Source organism: Kogia breviceps, chromosome 17 (assembly GCF_026419965.1).
Source record: "Kogia breviceps isolate mKogBre1 chromosome 17, mKogBre1 haplotype 1, whole genome shotgun sequence".
Classification (NCBI taxonomy): domain Eukaryota; kingdom Metazoa; phylum Chordata; class Mammalia; order Artiodactyla; family Physeteridae; genus Kogia; species Kogia breviceps.
The window spans coordinates 34879730-34901054 of NC_081326.1; the positions used below are offsets into that span (position 1 = coordinate 34879730).

Genomic DNA, 21325 nt, shown 5'->3' on the forward strand with positions numbered 1-21325 from the left:
AGAGCACCGAGCTGAGCTCCCTGTGCTATACAGCTGGTTCCCACTATCTATCTATTTTACACATGGTAGTGTATATATGTCAATCCTAATCTCCCAGTTTGTCCCACCCTCCCCTTCCGCCCCATATCCACATGTCCATTTTCTACATCTGCATCTCTATTCCTACCCTGCAGATAGGTTCATCTGTACCATTTTTCTAGATTCCACATACATGCATTAATATACAATATTTGTTTTTCTCTTTATGACTTACTTGACTCTGTATGACAGTCTCTAGGTCCATCCACATCTCTACAAATGACCCAATTTCATTCCTTTTTATGGCTCAGTAATATTCCAGTCTATATATGTACCACACCTTCTTTATCCATTCATCTGTCTATGGACATTTAGGTTGTTTCTATGTCCTGGCTATTGTAAATAGTGCTGCAATGAACATTGGGGTATGTATGTCTTTTTGAATTATGGTTTTCTCAGGAATCCCACTGCTGGGCATATACCCTGAGAAAACCATAATTCAAAAAGATATAATATGAATATAAGAGAATTCCTTTTTTTCTACTCAAAGGTTAGAATCCAGCTGAATTTAGGTTTTCTTTATAGAAGATTCAATATCCTTGTGAATTGTATATTTTTCTTTTTTCTTTTCATTGTACACAACAGAGAGAAATCAACTCTACTTCAATATAATGAGAATTTTTTGATGTTCCTCTGTTTCCCTTACCTTCCTCACTGATCATAAATGAATGGATCATAAGACAGTATTTGAGACCTAGATTTTGGTGTATACTAGAGTGTTATTTTTCACCATACTTAGTTCCTAACAAACGTATTATTTGCAAACTGTTCCCAGCATTTGATTAATTAACCTCTCTTCTATTACTAACAATTCTCTGATCCTGAACAACTTTTCTCAGCTATCTAGTGTGGGGGATGTCACCAGTGACTTTAAGGTCATTGCCATCCATGCTAACATAAAGATTCTTATGCTTCTAATAACGAGAGTATACCTTGCTGTTAAAATACTAATGTGGAATATGTCATAAATAAAGTAATTTTAGTCTAATTTTATGGAAGATGTAGGCTCAGAAGTGAAGTTTATTTTGTTGTGTAATGAAGTTTGTATTTTGTTTTGAAAGTTTCAAGATCTGAAGCTGAGGGAGTTCTACTGTGAGGGAAACCCACTGTTCCTGAAGCAGCCGGTTAATGCTGTAAAACACGAGGACATCTGGAGTCTACAGGTGAAGCCTTATAGCATTCACACAGGTCTTCAAACTAAAGCCACGATTTAAGTTTTAAAGAGTTTTCTTCTAAAGCATTCTTGCCAAGCCATCGAACGATTCATACAACCATAATCTGTTGGCATTGTGGACCATAGTCATAATCTTTGTGACTTGCTTGCAGAATCCAGTGTAATTCTATCTGATTTCCAGAGTGACCAAATTTAGAGACATTTAAACATTTTATTGGATGAAAACATTTTGTTGAAAACAAAGGAATTTGTTTTCACTTTAACCTCCAAGTATTTTTTCAGTATTATCTAAGGATATATTTGATTAGTTCTTACTGGGGTTTATTGTCTCTTCCATCCCCTTTTCACTTGTTCCCATTCCTAGTGGTAAATGAATATGATCCAGAAACTGTGTTCCCTTTAGTCAACATGTTGATGATATTAAAGGAAGGAATAGGGAAATACATTACAAGACTCTCTTTGTGTGTATTTTGGTGATAGATGAGTTAAAGATTTCAGATCTTCCCACATTTGAGTATGAGTCTCCATCGTGAATTTGGACTCCTCAGGTCTTTTTAGGTCTATAGCTGAACATGCAGAATTGTCTTAAAACTTTCAAGAATTGCATAGTATTCAAGTTTCCTGGTTACAGGAAACAACCAACCTTGTTTGACAGTTTAGTTTAAAAAAGTAACATTTTCCCCCTATTGCACAAGTAATATATGTTTAATACAGCAAAGTAGAAAATACAGATGAGTGAGGAAGAAAATATTAGTTATAATGCCATACTTATTTTAAAAATTATTATAAAAGTAATACAATCTTATTTAGAGAAATTAGAAAAAAGGCAATAGAAATTGATTTAAAAAATACTCAGAAACCCAATATGCAGAGTTACAATCACTGTTATGTCTGACATTTATTCTGCTAGAACTTTCCATAAATCCAGAAGTTTCTGTTATCAAAGATGATTTCAAACTCCACATACTATTTAGAGACTTGATTTTTTTACTCAAACTTTTGTGAATATCTTTTCAATCAATAAGAAATATGTCTATGACATCTTTTTTGATGAATACATAATAATATTCTGGTATATGATTATACCATAATATTTTAAACTACTTTCCTACTGTTGGCTGTTTAGATTATTAATAATTTTATAACTTTTGGGCCTTTATAAACAAGGCTACGGTGACTGTCCTCTTCTTATGCCTATATTTTCCCTGTGAGTGAAATTGCTGGGCCAAAGAACTTTCATCTTTTAAAGTCTGATTAGCTCTTTTCAAATTCTTTTCCAGAGAATCAATCTATATTTCCACAAACAGTATTATTTCCCACTCTCAAGTCAAAAAAAACTTACTTGACGTTTAATTGTAAATGATTTTAAAAACTGAAGTATTTAATTTGTTTAATTCCTTATAACCTAATTATCTCCTTGAATCGAGTATTTCAGAATAGTAGTAGTAAAATAATAGCAATAATAATAATAATAATAGACAACTAACACTTATTATGTTTACCATGGGTAAGTCATTGTTCTAAGCACATAACAGGAATGAACTAATTTAGTCCTCCACTAACCCTTGAAAGGTAGGTACAGTTATTGTCCCCTTTTAGAGATAAACTGAGACTCAGAGAGGTTAAATAACTTGTCCAAGTTCACAGAGCTAGTAAGTTTTGGAATGCTGAGGCCATTCTAAGCAGTTTTGCTCCAGACTCCATGCTGCAGTATTGCCTCAGAAAGGGGCTGCCAGATACTGAGGGAAAGGGAAACAGGGGTAATCTCTGGTTGGAAGACGTTCTGGTTTGTGGAAGGGACTGGATGAGCGGTTAACCCAATGTGGCAGGTGTCTTACAGGGAGCACTTGAGAGCAAGAATGTTACCTTGTGCCTGGGACCCAGGAGCAGGGTGAGAGAGCAATATTTCTTCCTTCTCATTTCAAAACTAAGGACCCAGGAACACAACAGTTTTGGGTTTTTGTTTTGTTTATTTAGTAGAAGTAATGATTTTTACTTACAATATATAAATGACTTGGGTATTTTTGAAAGTATCTCTAAGAATTTTTCTTAGAAAAGTGATAAATTTATTATACATTTTATATTTGTACTTAAAGTAAAAGTCATTTCTACTGGATATTTGGTTAACATTACTGATTAAATTACTTGGGCTGTCAAAAAACTATAGGGATTGTTTCAGGCTCTGCATTGGTTAAGGTTTTTTAAAGACTTTTCCTCACCTCAGAGATTTGTGAACTAAAATTTAATATTGATAACTACATTATAACAAAATATTAGCTAGAATATACTGCATCAGCAGATGCCCGACTGAGTTTTACCTGTGTTATGTAATTTAATTCTCTGAACTCTATGTGATAGTATTGGGGAAAAAAATCCCTATTTTACAGGTGAGGTATCCAAGATCAGAGAAGTTAAGGACTTGTCCAAATAGGGTCACAATAATAGGTCACAGAGCCAGGATTTGCACCTATTTATCTATCTGACTCTGACTCAGTATCTTTGTTCTTCATGCTATGTTTTAGTGCCTATCATACAGTAACAATGATCATACAATAGTTCCAAAGTTCCATATTCCTTCTAAGGATTCACATTTTATAATTTTTTATATTTATATAAATATAATTTGTATATGGATAATTTTATAATTCAAATGAAATTATCCTATGTAAGGAAAAATGAAAGAAACACCTGAAACTAATTTTAATCTATGATGGTTTAAACATAGAAATAATCTCTGACCTACATATAGTTAACTAACAAATATTCTAACAGAATAGCATATAAACTGTTTAAAAGGAACAATTTATTTGTCATAGAAGATTTCTTGACTTTTAAATAATGCCAAGATTAGGCCATCAGTAAGTTGTGTATACTCAAAAACTGCATTGCATGTATCTTTACGAGTTTTCCTGAAATTTACTATTGGTCATGCCAAAAGTATCTTATTTTATATACACTTGTATTTTCAAGTAATAACTTATATTTCAATGATATATGTTATTCTTCCTCAGCAACACATTGGCAGCAAGTAGGAGAAGGATATAAATAATGGGTAATGTAAGAGTTGTCAAGAGACATACTGAGTGTGACAAACATGTTTGGTTCCAGAAATCATAAATGGAAAAAGTGAACTGTATGAATTATGACCTATTTATTTGTCCCGTGTGCTTCAGCAAATTCTACTACCTACTATTTTGGGGTGTGAATTCTTGTCTATTAGTTTTCTGCGGCTTTATAGTGAGACTAGCCGTTGAATTCTGGTAGTTAAAACTTACCTCTAAAATCAGTGGTTCATTCAGAATCACAATCTATGCTTTGTGTAAGTAGTTAGAGAGGAGTGATAATAAACATCTAATTTAGGAGTCCTGTAATATTAGTGTGAAAGGATAATTCTTTCAGAAAGGATGACCTCATTATGTAACCATCCCTGAGAATAAGCTGAAGTGTGTAGGAGGTTATGCTGTTGAAGGATCAGGCAGTTAGGAACCAATGCTCAGGGCTATTTTTGTATAATGGCACCTTTCCCATATGTTTATTAAGTGGAATGGATAGAGAAATAAGGCACAGGGACACAAGAATTTATAGGATTTTGTTATTATTTAAAAGATTTTAATTGGGATAGAGTGAAAGATTATGTATGTATGTATTGTGTTGGCCAAAAGGTTCCTTTGGTTTTCAAGTAAAAATAAAAGACACATTTTTCATTTTCACCAAGAACTTTATTGAACAATGTATTCACCACTTTGTTCCACTACTTTCTGCCATTTTTTAGGCAACTTCATAATTCCATCTTTCCAAAACTTTTTATCTTTTTGAGCAAAGAACTGTTCCAGGTGCCTTTTACAGTCTTCCAGGGAATTGAATTTTTTTCCATTAAGACTATTTTGTAAAGACTGAAATAAATGGAAATCAGAAGGTGCAATGTCTGGTGAATATAGTGGATGAATCAGAACTTCCCAGCCAAGCTATAACAGTTTTTTCCTGGTCACCAAAGAAACATGCGGTCTTGCGTTATCCTGATGGAAGATTATGTGTTTTCTGTTGACTAATTCCAGACCTTTTCATGGAGTGCTGCTTTCAGTTGGTCTAATTGGGAGAAGTACTTGTTGGTATTAATACTTTAATTTTCTTGAAGCTCCCTTCCAATCCCACCATATACAAAACATCACCTTCTTTGGATGAAGACTGGCTTTTGGTGTGGTTGGTGGTGGTTCATTTCACTTGCACTGTGATCTCTTCCATTCCACATTATTGTACAGTATCCATTTTTCATCGCCTGTCACAATTTGTTGTAAAAATGGAGTGTTTTTGTTACGTTTAAGTAGAGAATCACATGTGGAAATATGGTCAAGAAGTTTTTTTTTTCACTTAGCTTATGTGGAACCCAAACATCAAAGCAATTAACATCACCAAGCTGGTGCAAATTATTTTCAACGCTTGATTTGGATATTTTGAGTATGTCGGCTATCTCCCGTATGGTTTAACGTTGATTGTTCTCAATTAATGTCTCGATTTGATTGCTATCAACTTCAGTTGGTCTACCTGACTGTGGAACATCGTCCAGCGAGAAATCTCCAGCACGAAACTTCACAAACCACTTTTGACATGTTCGATCAATCACAGCACCTTCACCATACACTGCACAAATCTTTTTTTGCATTTCAGTTGCATTTTTACCTTTCTTGAAATAATAAAGCATTATATGCCGAAAATGTTACTTTTTTCCTTCCATCTTCAGTATTAAAATGGCTCCACAAAAACTCACCAATTTTGGTAAGTTTTATTTTAAATGCACGATGATACGACAGCTGTAACAATACAATCTAACAAAACTGTTTTGAATGAAGTTAAGGACACCAAAGCACTACTAGAGCCATCTTACAGAAAAAAACAAATGAGCTGTTTGGCCAACCCAATATGTATGTATGTATGTATGTATGTATTTCCAAAGATTCCTATCAGAACCTGATGTGGACTACTTTACTACCACTGGGAAATCTTTCACTTTGGTCAGGATAAAAGTCTTATACACTATTAAAATTCATGCATTGTCTTTGTAACATTTACACAGAACTTCATGCTATTGGCACAAACAATGAGGGGCACTTAATGGAGTAAATCAAATGTTTATTTTGTTTGCTTGGTCAGTGAAGATATAGTTATGTACTTTATATATATATATATATATATATATATATATATATATATATATATCCATTCTGGTTCAGTAGGTCTGAAGTGCAACTAAGTCTGCATTTCTAATAAGATTCTAGGTGATGCAGAGATTCTACTGATTCATGATCTACAGTTTAAGTAGTAAGGGTTTAGAGCTTAGTAAATATGACAGACTCAGTTTTTGGGTCCAGTCTGAATATTTGTACTGTCCTTGCCTATTGTAATGAGAGGTACAAAATTTGAATCTAAACTTTATCTAATAATGTAAATTTATTGTAACTTGAATTCCTGTATGTCAGAGACATAGAGATATTACAATGGAAGTAACTTCCTTTTCATATAATGTTGAACACTAAACTTACAATGCCAGTCATTGACAATATAATTCATTATATATACTATAGAAAACTAATTTAACAGAAACTGTGAGGAATAAGCCAAAAATATAAATTAGTGAAATGGGAATCAATGAATGTAACATAAACCAGTTATTTTGAGAATAATCTCAGGAATCATATTCTTTTTTAATCTAGGAAATAACATCAAGATTTATAATGAATCAGCTAGCAGAAAAGAATCCTTTCCTAATGCAAGCCATAGAATGGTACCCACGGGTCAGGAACATAATCTCTCAGGGAAGAAAATGTGCAATATGTGGAAAGTCCTTTTTAACCATATGGCTGGAATGTGTTGAATTTTTTCCTCCATCAAAGGTAAATGGTGTTTTTTGTGTGAATATGAGCATAAGACCTCCTCTTATTCTTTGTCTTTATCTAAGTTGACCAGTACTAACTTCATTTGTATTTAAAAATTGACCTCTATGATGATATAATGGGTTTTTTCCAGCTTTATTGAGATATAATTGACAGATAATATTGTGTAAGTTTAAGGTGTACAATGTGTTGCTTTGATACATTTATAAATGCAAAATGATTACCAACATAGAATCAGCTACTATCTCCATCCTGTCATATAGATATCATTTCTTTTTTGTGATGAGGACATTTAAGATCTACCTTCTTGGCAATGTTCAAATATGTGATACAGTATTATTAGCCATAATCATCATGCTGTATATTAGATCCTCTAACTTGTTATCTTATAACTGGAAGTTTGTACAGTTTGACCAGTATCTCCATTTCCCCCAGCCCCCAACCACTGGTAACTACCACTTTACTATTTCTCTAAGTTTGTCTTTTTTAGATTCCACATATGTGTTATTGTGCAGTGTTTATCTTTCTCTGTCTGATTTGTTTCACTTAGTATAATTCCCTCAATGTCCATCCAGGTTGTCATAAATAGCAGGATTTCTTTATTTACCTTGGCTGAATAATATTTAATTGTTTTATATATATATATATATATATATATATATATATATATATATATATATACACCACATATTCTTTATCCATTCATCTGTTAACAGACACTTAGGTTGTTTCTATATCTCGGCTATTGTGAGTAATACTGCAGTGAACATGAGAGTGAAGATATGTCTACTAAATCCCGATTTCAGTTTCTTTGGATATATAATAAGTGAGATTGCTGGATCATATGGTAGTTCTATTTTTAATTTTTTTGTGGGACCTGCATACTGTTTTCTATGGTAGCTGTACAAATTTGCATTTCCACCAACAGTGCACTAGGGTTCCCTTTTCTCCATCCTTGTCAACACTTGTTATCTCCTGTCTTTTTGATGATAGCCATTCTAGCTGGCATGAAGTGATACCTCATCATGGTTTGGATTTGCATTTCCCTGATGATTAGTGATATTGCATACCTTTTCATATACCTGTTGTCCATTTGTATATCTTCTTTGGAGAAATGTCTATTCAGTTCCTCTGCCTATTTTTAAATTGGGTTGTTAGATTTGTTGCTATTGAGTTGTGTGTGCTCTTATTATATTTTGCTATTAACCTCTTGTTAAGTATATAATTTGCAAATACTTTCTCCCATTCCATTGGTTACCTTTTAATTTTGTTGAGTTTCTTTTGCTGTGCAGAGACTTTGTAGTTTGGCTTAGTCCTGCTTATTTATGTATGCTTCTTTTGCTCATACTTTTGCTGTCATATCCAGGAAATCACTGCTGAGACCAATGTCAAGGAGTTTTTTCCCCTATGTTTTCATCTAGGACTTTTATGATTTCAGTCCTTAAATCTGAGCCTATAATTCATTTCAAATTCTTTTTTTGTGAATGGTGTAAGATAGGGCTCGATTTCATATTTCTGCATGTAGTTATCCAATTTTCCCAACCCATTTATTGAAGAGAGTATCCTTTCTTCATTGTGTATTCTTGGCTCCCTTGTCAAATATTAGTTGACCTTATATGCAGGGGTTTATTTATGGACTCTCAATTTTGTTCCAGGGGTCTATGTGTCTATTTTTATGCCAGTACTGTACTGTTTTGATTACTGTAGCTTTGTAGTATAGTTTGAAGTCAGGAAGTGTGATATGTCCAGCTTTGTTCTTCTTTCTCAGGATTGCTTTGGCTATTTGGGGCCTTTTGTGGCTCCATATAAATTTTAGGATTATTTTGAAAATATCATTGGAAATTTTGAAAAATGTCATTGGAATTTTGATATGGATTGCATTGAATGTATAGACAGCTTTTGATAATATGGACATTTTGGCAATATTAATTCTTCTGATCCATGAACATGGGATATCTTTCCATTTGTTTGTGTCTTCTTCAATTTCTTTCTCCAAAATCTTGTAGTTTTCCATGCGCAGATATTTTTACTCCTCAGATTTATTCCAAGAACTTTATTGTTTTTAATGCTATTGTGAATGGGATTGTTTTCTTTATTTTTCATATATTTTGTTGTTAGTGTATGGAAATGCAACTACTTTCTGTATGTTGATTTTGTATCCTGCAACTTTACTGAATTTGTTGATTAGTTCTAACAGTTTTTTGGAGGAGTCTTTAGGATTTCCTATATATAAGATCATATCATCTGCAAACAAAGATAGTTTTACTTCTTTTTTTTCTGTTTGGAGGACTTTTATTTTATTTTTTAGCCTGACTGTTCTGGTTAGGATTTCAAGTAGTATGCTGAATAGGAGTGGTTAGAATGGGCACCCATTATATAGAGAGAGCTTAGCAGAGTGCTTGGTACATATTTTATTTCTAAGAATGAGTGATGAATCACAAGAACTGGATTTTTAATTTTTTTAATTTTATTTTTCTTTTATTTATTTATTTTTGTCTGTGTTGGGTCTTCATTGCTGCATATGGGCTTTTACTAGTTGTGGCGAGTGGTGGCTAGTCTTCATTGCAGTGCACAGACTTCTCATTTTGGTGGATTCTCTCGTTGCAGAGTGTGGGGTCTAGGCATGGAGGCTTCAGTAGTTGTGATGTGCGGGCTCAGTAGTTGTGGCTCATGTGCTCTAGAGTGCAGGCTCAGCAGTTGTGGTGCATGGGCTTAGTTGCTCCGTGACATGTTGGATCTTTCCAGACCAGGGATCAAACCCATGTCCCCTGCATTGACAGGCAGATTCTTATCCACTGCACTACCAGGGAAGCCCAAGAACTGGACTTTAATACCAGCTCCTGTGTCATATTAATATGTTACATCAAATGTATTGTAGAGAAAAATCTGGCAGAGCTGTTGCCAATGAAAGATAATGTCAAGGTGAAATAATGGTTGAGGAGAAATTTAAAAGTCAAACCAGATGGACATTAAACACCAAGAGAAAAAAGAGACCATCAGTGGAAAAATGAAAATTGAAATGTATGTTGGTTCTCAAGATGGGAGTACATCTGTAATCTTGATTGCTTATGTAACCTATCTGTGAATTATTCACATCACCATCTGGAATAGATTGTTATATTCCAGTCTGTATTCTGGAGTAGATTATTACACTAATGAGTATAACACATGTCATATTATTTGGCAAAAGTTTCCAAAACACTCTGCATTTCACTGGCTATGACATGAACACCTTTAACAACTTGCCATGTTCATTTTATCCCAATGAATATCTTTCTTGGGAAAGATGTTCTTGCTCTGATAGATTCCCAGCCCAAATCATCTGATAAGCTGCTAGTCTCATATCAAGTAGAGTAATTGCAATGTTATAATAGCTCTGGCCTTCCAGGAACTTACATATTCCTAGGAGAAGTGATATAGTAAGGTAATTGAGATCTGACAAATTGGGCTTGATGACCAGCCTGTGTCACCTTAATTTCCTCTTTGAAGCTAAGTTTTCATCTCTAAAATTGGGATAAAAACAGTACCTCTCTCACAGGGCTGTTGTGAGTGAGACACGAGGTAAATAGTGCTTAGTACAGCAGGTGCTTAATAAAGGTAGTACATAGTAGCTACTTAATAAGGGTATTTAAAAACATCAATACCTTTAGACAAGAAAGAATGATTATATTCTTGTGATAAGTATTGTGATAGAGGTGTGCACAGGGTGCATGAGAAGAAGAATCTCAATTAAATGGGAACATTCTCTGGTGTATCCCTGAGACCTAGCACAGTGATTGTGCTTGGTACTTGGAGAATACCTAACACACATTAAAATTATTTTAATAGACATTGCTTGTAAATGTGCTTTGAATGATAGGGAGGCATCAGAATAGATAAAGAACCAGTGGACAGGCATTTTAGGTGCAGGAACTGCCTGTTCAAAGGTAATATTGTGCAAGTAAATTGTACAGGGAGTACAGGGAACTCATTGAGTGTGAAGTATGGGAGATGAGGTTAGTGAGAGGTATGAGATCAGGATGGTTCTTGTATGTAAAGTTTGAACTTAATTTCAAAAGCTACTATATTAGCTTGTTACAGCTCTCATAACAAAGTACCATAGACTGAGTAGCTTAAACAATAGAAATTTATTTTCTTACAATTCTGGAAGCTAGAAGTTCAAGACCAAGGTGTCAGAAGGCTTGGTTTCTTCTGTGGTCTCTCTCCTTGGCTTGTTGATGGCTGTCTTCTCCCTGTGTCTTCATATTATCTTCCTTCTCTACAAATGTGTGTCCAAATTTCCTCTTCTTGTAAGTACAGCAGTCATATTGAATTAGGGCCCACCCTAATGACATTATCTTAACTTAATTGCCATTTTTAAGACTATATCCAAGCACAGTCACATTTCGAAGTACTGGGGGTTAGGACTATAACATATGAATTTTGGGGAGGATACAATTCAGCTACTTATAGTTGTCGAAGCAGTGGAGTAGCAAGATGAGGCTTTGTTTGTTTTTTGACAAAGAAAGGTTGGAGCTGGTGATGTGGATTAAAAGATTGTTTATGTAAATGTGACACTTGAAGCCATGGGAATGAAGATTGCCTGAGGAAATTTACACAGTGAAGTGAGAAGGCCAGAAGGCCAGAACCCTTGAGGACAACAGTATTTAAAGAGTGGGCAGAAGCAGGAGTCAGGAAAGGAGAATAAGAAAATGCAATCAGTGGGGGAGGGGCAAAACCGGTAGAGTGCCCACAAATTTTAAAGCTATCAAAGACAGATGTGCAAGAAATAGGATTATTTTCACTTTTTCTTCTGCTGGATCCAAAGGCCCCACCTCCTAATACGTGAGTCATGACGATTTCAATATAGGAATTTTGTAGGGGACACAAACGTTCAGCCTATAGCAGGAGGCTTAAGGGAAACTTCCCTGAGAAGGTGACATTTGAGTAATGTGAGTCCCGGTCCTCTTTATTAACTTTGTGACTTAGTTTTCATTGTCTCCGTTCACAGGTGAGGCAACTAAGTTAGTTAAGTAGTTTCTTCACAAATTTCAAATCTATGAGATAACAGAAGTAGAAGTTTAGTTTACACCTCCTGATACCACCTTCAGGTCACTTTTTGCTGCACTGTAGATTGCATGCACATTTTAATTTTGAACCATAAGAGAAAGTGTAAATAAATTCATTGATTGAAGGTGATATCAATACTATTCAAACAGCTGCCTTCTTATGTTTAAAAGACTATCATGTGAAAGATATATGAGGCTTTTCTTCTCTTGACTTGTGGAGTGGAACATAGAATGACTGGTATTCAGCCCAGATAAATGGAAGAATTTTCCTTCAGGATTTCACCCCCACACACATACAAGTGTGTGCACAGCTTAACATTAGTCATCACTGAAGAAACAATAAGGCTGGAAGAAAGAATAGGAGAATAAAGAGATTTTGTATCTACATAATTTCATTTTAAAAATTAAAAGGAAAATAAGAATACATTTTAATCAATTAAATGTGTCTGAGTGCATTATAAAAACTGCAACACATTGGCATGAGAATAGCAGGAGTTAAAAACATAATGGTTAAAAAAACCCAAAAGATTCTGTAGGTTGTCTTTTCATTTTGTTTATGGTTTCCTTTGTTGTGCAAAAGCTTTTAAGTTTAATTAGATCCCATTTGTTTATTTTTTGTTTTTATTTCAGTTACTCTAGGAGAAGTATCCAAAAAGATATTGCTGTGATTTATGTCAAAGAGTGTTTTTCCTGTGTTTTCATCTAGGAGTTTTATATCATCTGGTCTTACATTTAAGTCTTTAATACATTTTGAGTTTATTTTTGTGTGTGGTATTACGGAATGTTCTAATTTCATTCTTTTACATGTACTTGTCCAGTTTTCCCAGCACCACTTATTGAAGAGGCTGTCTTTTCTCCATTGTGTATTCTTGCCTCCTTTTTCATAGAGTAATTGACCATAGGCGTGTAGGTTTATCTCTGGGCTTTTTGTCCTGTTCCATTGACCTATATTTCTGTTTTTGTGCCAGTACCATACTGTTTTGATTACTGTAGCTTTGTAGTATAGTCTGAAGTTGGGAAACCTGAATCCTCCAGTTCCATTTTTCTTTATCAAGATTGCTTTGGCTATTCAGGGTCTTTTGTGTTTCCATACAAATTTTAAAAATTTTTGTTCTAGTTCCATAAAAAATGCCATTGGTGATTTGATGGGGATTGCATTGAATCTGTACATTGCCTTGGATACAGTGGTCATTTTGACAATATTTATTCTTCCAATCCAAGAACATGGTATATCTTTCCATCTGTTTGTGTCATCTTCCATTTCTTTCATCAGTGTGCTATAGTTTCTGGAGTTTAGATCTTTTGCTTCCTTAGGTAGGTTTATGCCTAGGTATTTTATTCTATTTGCTTCAATGGCAAATGGGATTGTTTCCTCGAATTTTATTTCTGATCTTTCATTGTTAGTGTATAGGAATGCAGGAGATTTCTATGTATTAATTTTGTATCCTGCAACTTTACCGAATTCATTGATGAACTCTAGTAGTTTTCTGGTAGCATCTTTAGGATTTTCTATGTATAGTATCATGTCATCTGCAAATAGTGATGGTTTTACTTTTTGTTTGCCAGTTTGGATTCCTTTTATTTCTTTTTCTTCTCTGATTGCCATAGCTAGAACTTCCAAAGCTATGTCAAATAAAGGTGGTGAGAGTGGACATCCTTGTCTTATTCCTGATCTTAGATGACATGCTTTCAGCTTTTCACCATTGAGTATGATGTTAGCTGTGGGTTTGTCATATGTGGACTTTATTATGTTCTCTCTATGCTCACTTTCTTGAGATTATTATTTTTTTATCATAAATGGATGTTGAATTCTATCAAAAGCTTTTTTGGCATCTGTTGAGATGATCAAATGTTTTTTATTCTTCAATTTGTTAAAGTGATATATCACACTGACTGATTTGCAGATGTTGAAAAATCCTTGCATCCTGGGGATAAATCCCACTTGATCATGGTGTAGGATTCTTTTAATGTATTGTTGGATTCAGTTTGCTAGTATTTTGTTGAATATTTTTGCATCTATTGCAGCACTATTAACAATAGCCAAGACATGGAAGCAACCTAAATATTCATCAACAGATGAATGGATAAAGAAGATGTGGTATGTTCATACAATGGAATATTACTCAGCCATAAAAAATAATGAAATAATGCCATTTGCAGCAATATGGATGGACCTAGAGATTATCATACTAAGTGAAGTAAGCCAGAGAAAGACAAATATCATGTGATATTGCTTATATGTGGGATCTAAAAAACAATTATACAAATGAACTTATATACAAAACAGAAACAGACCCACAGGCATAGAAAACAAACTTATCATTTCCAAAGGGGATAGAGGGTGAGGGGAGGGATAACTAAGGAGTTTGAGATTAACATATACACACTACTCTATATAAAATAGATAACCAACAAGGACCTACTATATAGCACAGGGACCTTTACTCAATATTTTGTAATAACCTATAAGGGAAAAGAATCTGAAAAGATGGACATTTATGTTTGTATAACTGAATCACTTTGCTGTATACATGAAACTAGCACAACATTGTAAATCAACTACACTTCAATAAAAAAAAAAAGAAACAGAGACCTGGGTGTAAATTCTTATTAATGGAATAAAATATTAAAACATTGAAGAAAGACATGATCCCTCACATTGAAAAAGCACATTGAGTGCCAAGTAGAATAAGAATAAATCCATACCTAGACACATTTTGGTAAAAGTGTACACTATCAAAGGGAAGCTATTTAGAGCTAAATGTAAACTTTTAAGAAAATGGATCACATACAAATAAATGACAATGAACTGAAAGCTGATTCCAGAAAAAAGATAACATAATATCTTCAGTGTACAAAGAGAAAATAACTCAAAATATAGAGTTATATTCCTAGATAAGTTGACATGCAGAGTACTTGGAAGTGTCGGAAAATTGGTGAGAAGAAAATTTTGTAAAGGAAAATTGCTGTGAAACAATCACTGATTCTAACCTTTAAAATAATTGAAAAAGTTAAACAAGTAACAGTAAGTTTATGTAGTGAAAAAATGTGTCATGTAATTCCATGACAATGGAATTACAATTAGAATAAGTGTATAGTATGAATTTATAAATTATGCTAAATAAATGTAAGGATATTTAAAAATGGCTAACAATTGGATAAAACTTTAGATTGGAATATATATTACTAGATGCTTGGCAATCAAAACATTATTTTTAATTATTTTTAATTAATTAACTTATTTTATTGAAGTATAGTTGATTTGCAATACTGTGTTAATTTCTTCTGTACAGTAAAGTGAGTCAGTTTTATATATATATATGTATATTTCTTTTTTCTTTTTCATATTCTTTTCCATTATGGTTTATCACAGGATATTTAATATAGTTCCCTGTGGTGTACAGTAGGATCTTGTTGTTTATCCATTCTATATATAATAGTTTGCATCTGCTGATCCCAAACTGCCAGTCTATCCTTCACCCCCACCCCCCTTGGCAGCCACAAGTCTGTTCTCCATGTCTGTGCGTCTGTTTCTGTGAAACATTATTTTAATGGTGTTGTTTAGTTCCCTGTTTCTAGAGTGAGAACATACACAAAATACATATTGATGATAATCATATTAACCATTTTATTAAAAAGTTGCTTTTACATACATTTAGGATTTTATGCTATTTTTCTATTTAAGTAAAGAGAGAGTATACAAAGACTAGTTTGCCTAGAAGCCTCCCTTTCTGTTAAAAAAACATTCAGCCTTTTACTATCTTTTCAGGATGCTAACCTTTAGAGTTTAGCATGAAGGAAGAACCCAATTTGATAATGCCAACATCTAGTTACCCTGTTGTGCTTTACAGAATGTTCTGTCTCTGATGGGTTTGTTATCTGAGGGCACAGTTGATGAAGGGAGACACGATGACAAATGGGCCTTCATTCTTGATATAAAAGGCTAGAAACAACCAAATATCCAATTGTAATTGCTTCTATTCAGGTGAATGTGAAATTATGCCATGTTTATCTTATGAATTAGTGAGAAGAGGATTGGAAATAGTTGATGAAAATTTTTACACAATCTCAAATATTAACTTTTACCATAACTCATTCAGATGCTTTTGTCTTTTTCAAATGTTATAGCCCTTGCCATTCAGTTAGTCCTTAGCAATTACAGAATTGTCAATAATTTCAATGTGATTGATATTTAAATATTAACTACTAATGATATAATGCTTCAAAAGAGCAACAAAAATTAATTCTTTTTAGTTACTATCAACTTGGTTCATAATTGAACCAGTGACTTAGAGGTTACTAAATAGTCTCATAAAATTCTTTCCAAATACTTGAGTGATCCAGTGACCAATATATGCATTTGATATTTTCATTTCACATAGTTACACTAGTTGAACGTAACGTTTCCCTAGATTCCTTTAAAGTTGAAGAGTTTAGGGAGGGAACAGTATGGAACATGAACTCTCAGCCCTGTACTGAATGATGTAATGTAATTAAAACTTCATTCAAAAGAGATTAGATTGAGTAGCTTTCACTACAAATGAGTGAAAAAGCTGATCTACTTTATGAAAATAAATGAAAAATTGCAGCCTTAATTCCTTTTTTATGACAAGCTGTCAGTAATGAAACATAAGATTACATCTAATAATTTTACTCACTACTTACAGAGCAAAATCTTACTTTGCAATAAAAAGTTATTACTGTTTATATACCATTGACATTCATTTATGAAATTGATCATTTCAACCAGTCAACTGTGAAAATAAATGTAGGTCTTAAAACGTGCAATCATTAGTTAATTTAATGTAAATTGGACACTTAGAGGATCAGAAGGCATCACATTTCTAATTCTAAACAATCATGAAAATAATGTGTATTTATTGTTCAGAGAATTGAAATGGCATGAATGATTCTTATCATTTTATTCAGAAAACAGCAAAACAATTAGAGTATAAATGATGTCGCACACTGTCTCTTGATTGCTTCTACTTCTATGGGAATTCATTGAATTCCCCTTTCCCTTTAAGGAAACTGCTAGGTAGAGTTAACAGTTGTATTCAGTATACATGCTTTTTTTTTCCTGCCAAAGAATCTTAAGTTGTATTCACTGCAGCACATTTATCTGAAGCTGTGCATAACCAAAATGTTTGAACCTCCCACGTGAAATTCAAAGGACACTGATTATGCCAAGATGGTGATGAAGAGCAGGATCACTCTGTAGTGGAGTGAATGCTGAATAGCTGAATGGGTGGGTGGAACATGAGCAGGATTTCCTTTCTGGTTTCTGCCCGTACTACAGTCCAAACTACCTTAAGGGTGGAATGACCATATATAATGTATCATCTAAGCCAAGAGGCTTTTGAGAGTGAAGGTGGGCAACATTATTAATAACTGGAAAATCAGCAGGAAGCCAGCACTACATTGGTGAAAGAAGCTGGGAAGCATACTATGACTAAAAATGATCTAGAATTTAGTGAAATTATATTCTAGTCATGTCTCTGCCTCGAACTATGAGGTCTAAGGTAAGTCACCTTACTTCTCATTATATCTGGACCAGTTTCCTCATCTGGACAATGAAGTGATTAGACCAAAGTCTCTTCTAGCTCCAGAGTGCCTTGATTCCATAATGGGGAGAGGGGCTCTCATAGTCATGCCTTTCTTGGTCCTGATAATTTGGAACATGATGCTAGTATTAGTTTTCTATTGCTGCTGTAACAAATTTCTATAATCTTGGAGTCTTAACAACAAAATTTATTATCTTATAGTTTAGTAGGTCAGAAGGCCAATATGAGTCTTATTGAGCTAAAATCAAAGTGTCAACAGGGCTACCTTCCTTTCTGGAGACTCCAGGGGATAATCCATTTTCTTACTCTTTCCAGCTTTTAGAGGCTACCCACATTCCTTGGCTCATGGTGTCCTTCCTTCAACCTCAAAGCCAGCATTGGCAGATCTAGTTCTTCTCAGACCCCATCCCTTGGACCTTCTCTTCTGCCTCTCTTCCACTTTTAATGATCCTTGTGATAAAAATGGGTCCAGCTGGATAATTAAGGATAACCTTCCGATCTCAAGATCCTTAAGTTAAAAAAAAAATCCTTATGTCAATCACACATGCAAAGTGTGATTAACTTTTTCCATGTAAGGTAACATATGTAGTCACAGGACCTAGACATCTTTGGGGAGCCTTTATCTTGCCTACCATTATAACTTTTTTTGAGAAAACAGGAAACCATCTATCTCTTCTTTCCTAGTCCTTGTGCTTCATGTAATATTGAAACCTTATCCAAAGCTTTACTTTATACTGTATGATGTAAACATATATTTTGATAATTTCTGATTTCTCTAAGTTTAAAATATGGTAGTGATTATCACTGAGGCATATTTTTTAAATGTCTCTCAATTCTACCATTCAACAAACATAAAACTTAGTAAACATGCATATTCAAACTTAAAGCACAAGACTTTTCCATAAAATAGCAAGACAATTATAATCATATGTTTATTTGTTTCAGGAAATAATGCATTTCACTGTAAAGAGTAAAGAGTGAAAATTAGACTTTATATAGCATTTCACATTTTAAAGCTTTTGGTAAAAAGATATAAAAGCATGTCTAATCATAGACCAACTCCTTTGCCTCTTCTCTGACTTTGGCTTGATGAAAGGATCTTTTAGTGTTTCAGTTTCTAATTGTAAACATTGACCAAAGCAGTAATTATCTTTGACAGAGTTGTGAGGTTTTATTAATTGAGGTTTGTGAAGACATATCTACTATAAGAGTGTGTGTTGTAATACCTTTGTAAAAGCTTATTTCAAATGGACATCTTTTATACTGGTGGAAATATATGTCATATTGGAGATGATGCCACAAATGGAAATAGAAACTTAAATGGGTATCAAGAGATAAGGTATTAGAGACATTCTTTTCTCATATAACATTATTGAGTTCAATGACTCTAGATGGAAAACTATGTTACCAAGGAATTATGATTAGTCCATTTTTCTCAGTTAAATTTCCAGGAAACAATTAATAGCCATGAGAGATATTGTATCAGAAATAGTAATTATTAAGTTAGAGAATAATCACATACAAAGTTTCCTATTCAATACAAAGCTGATAATGGCCTTTGGTAAAATATGTTACCAGCCAACATCACTTTCAATGGTGAAAAACTGTAACCATTTCCTCTAAGATCAGGAGCAAGACAAGGTTGCCCACTCTCACCATTATTAGTCCACATAGTTTTGGAAGTTTTAGCCATGGCGATAAGAGAAGAAGAAAAAGAAAAAAAAAGGAATCCAAATCAGAAAAAAGGAAGTAAAACTGTCACTGTTTGCAGATGACATGATACTATATGCAGAGATTCATTAAGATGCTACCAGAAAACTACTAGAGCTAATCAATGAATTTGATAAAGTAGCAGGATACAAAATTACTGCACAGAAATCTCATGCACTCCTATACACTAGCAATGAAAAATCTGAAAATCTGAAAGAGAAATTAAGGAAACACTCCCATTTACCATTGCAACAAAAAGAATAAAATATCTGGGAATAAACCTACCTAAGGAGGCAAAACACCTGTATGCAGAAAACTATAAGACACTGATGTAATAAATTAAAGATGATACAAACAGATGGAGAGATATACCATGTTCTTGGATTGGAAGAATCAACATTGTGAAAATGACTACACTACCCAAGCATTTTACAGATTCAGAGCAATCCCTATCAAACTACCAATGGCATTTTTCACAGAACTAGAACAAAAATTTCATAATTTGTATGGAAACAAAAAAGACCCTGAATAGCCAAAGCAATCTTGAGAAAGAAAAACGGAGCTGAAGGAATCAGGCTCCCTGACTTCAGATTATACTGCAAAGCTACAGTAATCAAGACAGTATGGTACTGGAACAAAAACAGAAATATAGATCAAGGTAACAGGATAGAAAGCCCAGAGATAAACCCACACACATATGGTCACCTTATCTTTGATAAAGGAGACAAGAATATACAATGGAGAAAAGACAGCCTCTTCAATAAGTGGTGCTGAGAAAACTGGACAGCTACATGAAAAGAATGAAATTAGAACATTCCCTAACACCATACACAAAAATAAACTCAAAATGGATTAAAGGCCTAAATGTAAGGCCAAACACTACAAAACTCATAGAGGAAAACATAGGCAGAATACTCTATGACATAAATCACAACAAGAACCTTTTTGACCCAATTCCTAGAGAAATGGAAATAAAAACAAAAAAAAAACAAATGCGACCTAATGAAACTTCAAAGCTTTTGCACAGCAAAGGAAACCATAACAAGACGAAAAGGCAACCCTCAGAATGGGAGAAAATATTTGCAAATGAAGCAACTGACAAAGGATCTCCAAAATTTACAAGCAGCCCATGTAGCTCAATATCAGAAAAACAAACAAACCAATCCAAAAATGGGCAGAAGACCTAAATAGACACTTCTCCAAAGAAGATATACAGATTGCCAACAAACACATGAAAGGATGCTCAGCATCACTAATCATTAGAGAAATGCAAATCAAAAGTACAATGAGGTATCATCTCACACTGGTCAGAATGGCCATCATCAAAAAAATCTACAAACAATAAATGCTGTAGAGGGTGTAGAGAAAAGGGAACCCTCTTGCACTGTTGGTGGGAATATAAACCGATACAGCCACTATGGAGAACAGTATGGAGGTTCCTTAAAAAACTAAAAATAGAACTACCATATGACCCAGCACTTCCACTACTTGGAATATACCTGAGAAAACCATAATTCAAAAAAGTCATGTACCACAGTGTTCATTGCAGCACTATTTACAATCGCCAGGATATGGAAGCAACCTAAGTGTCCATCAACAGATGAATGGATAAACAAATTGAGCACATATATACAATGGTTTGTATATATATTTGTATGGTATTACTCAGCCATAAAAAGAAACGAAATTGAGTTATTTGTAGTGAGGTGGATGGACGTAGAGTTTGTCATACAGAGTGAAGTAAATCAGAAAAAGAAAAACAAGTACTGTATGCTAACACATATATATGGAATCTAAAAAACAAAAAAATTGTTCTGAAGAACTAGGGGCAGGACAGGGGTAAAGACACAGTTGTAGAGAATG

The 21325-nt window shown here is 33.9% G+C and overlaps 1 protein-coding gene across 1 annotated transcript in view; it reads left to right on the plus strand.

Moving 5' to 3' along the window:
• The window catches only part of LOC131744121 (leucine-rich repeat-containing protein 69), a 122285-nt gene that overhangs the window by 79869 nt on the left and 21091 nt on the right, over positions 1 to 21325 (plus strand). Inside the window, exons 2-3 of the mRNA XM_059043474.2 lie at positions 1140 to 1241; positions 6961 to 7140. Of these exons, the coding sequence (XP_058899457.1) occupies positions 1140 to 1241; positions 6961 to 7140 (282 nt within the window). The remainder of the gene's footprint in view (positions 1 to 1139; positions 1242 to 6960; positions 7141 to 21325) is intronic.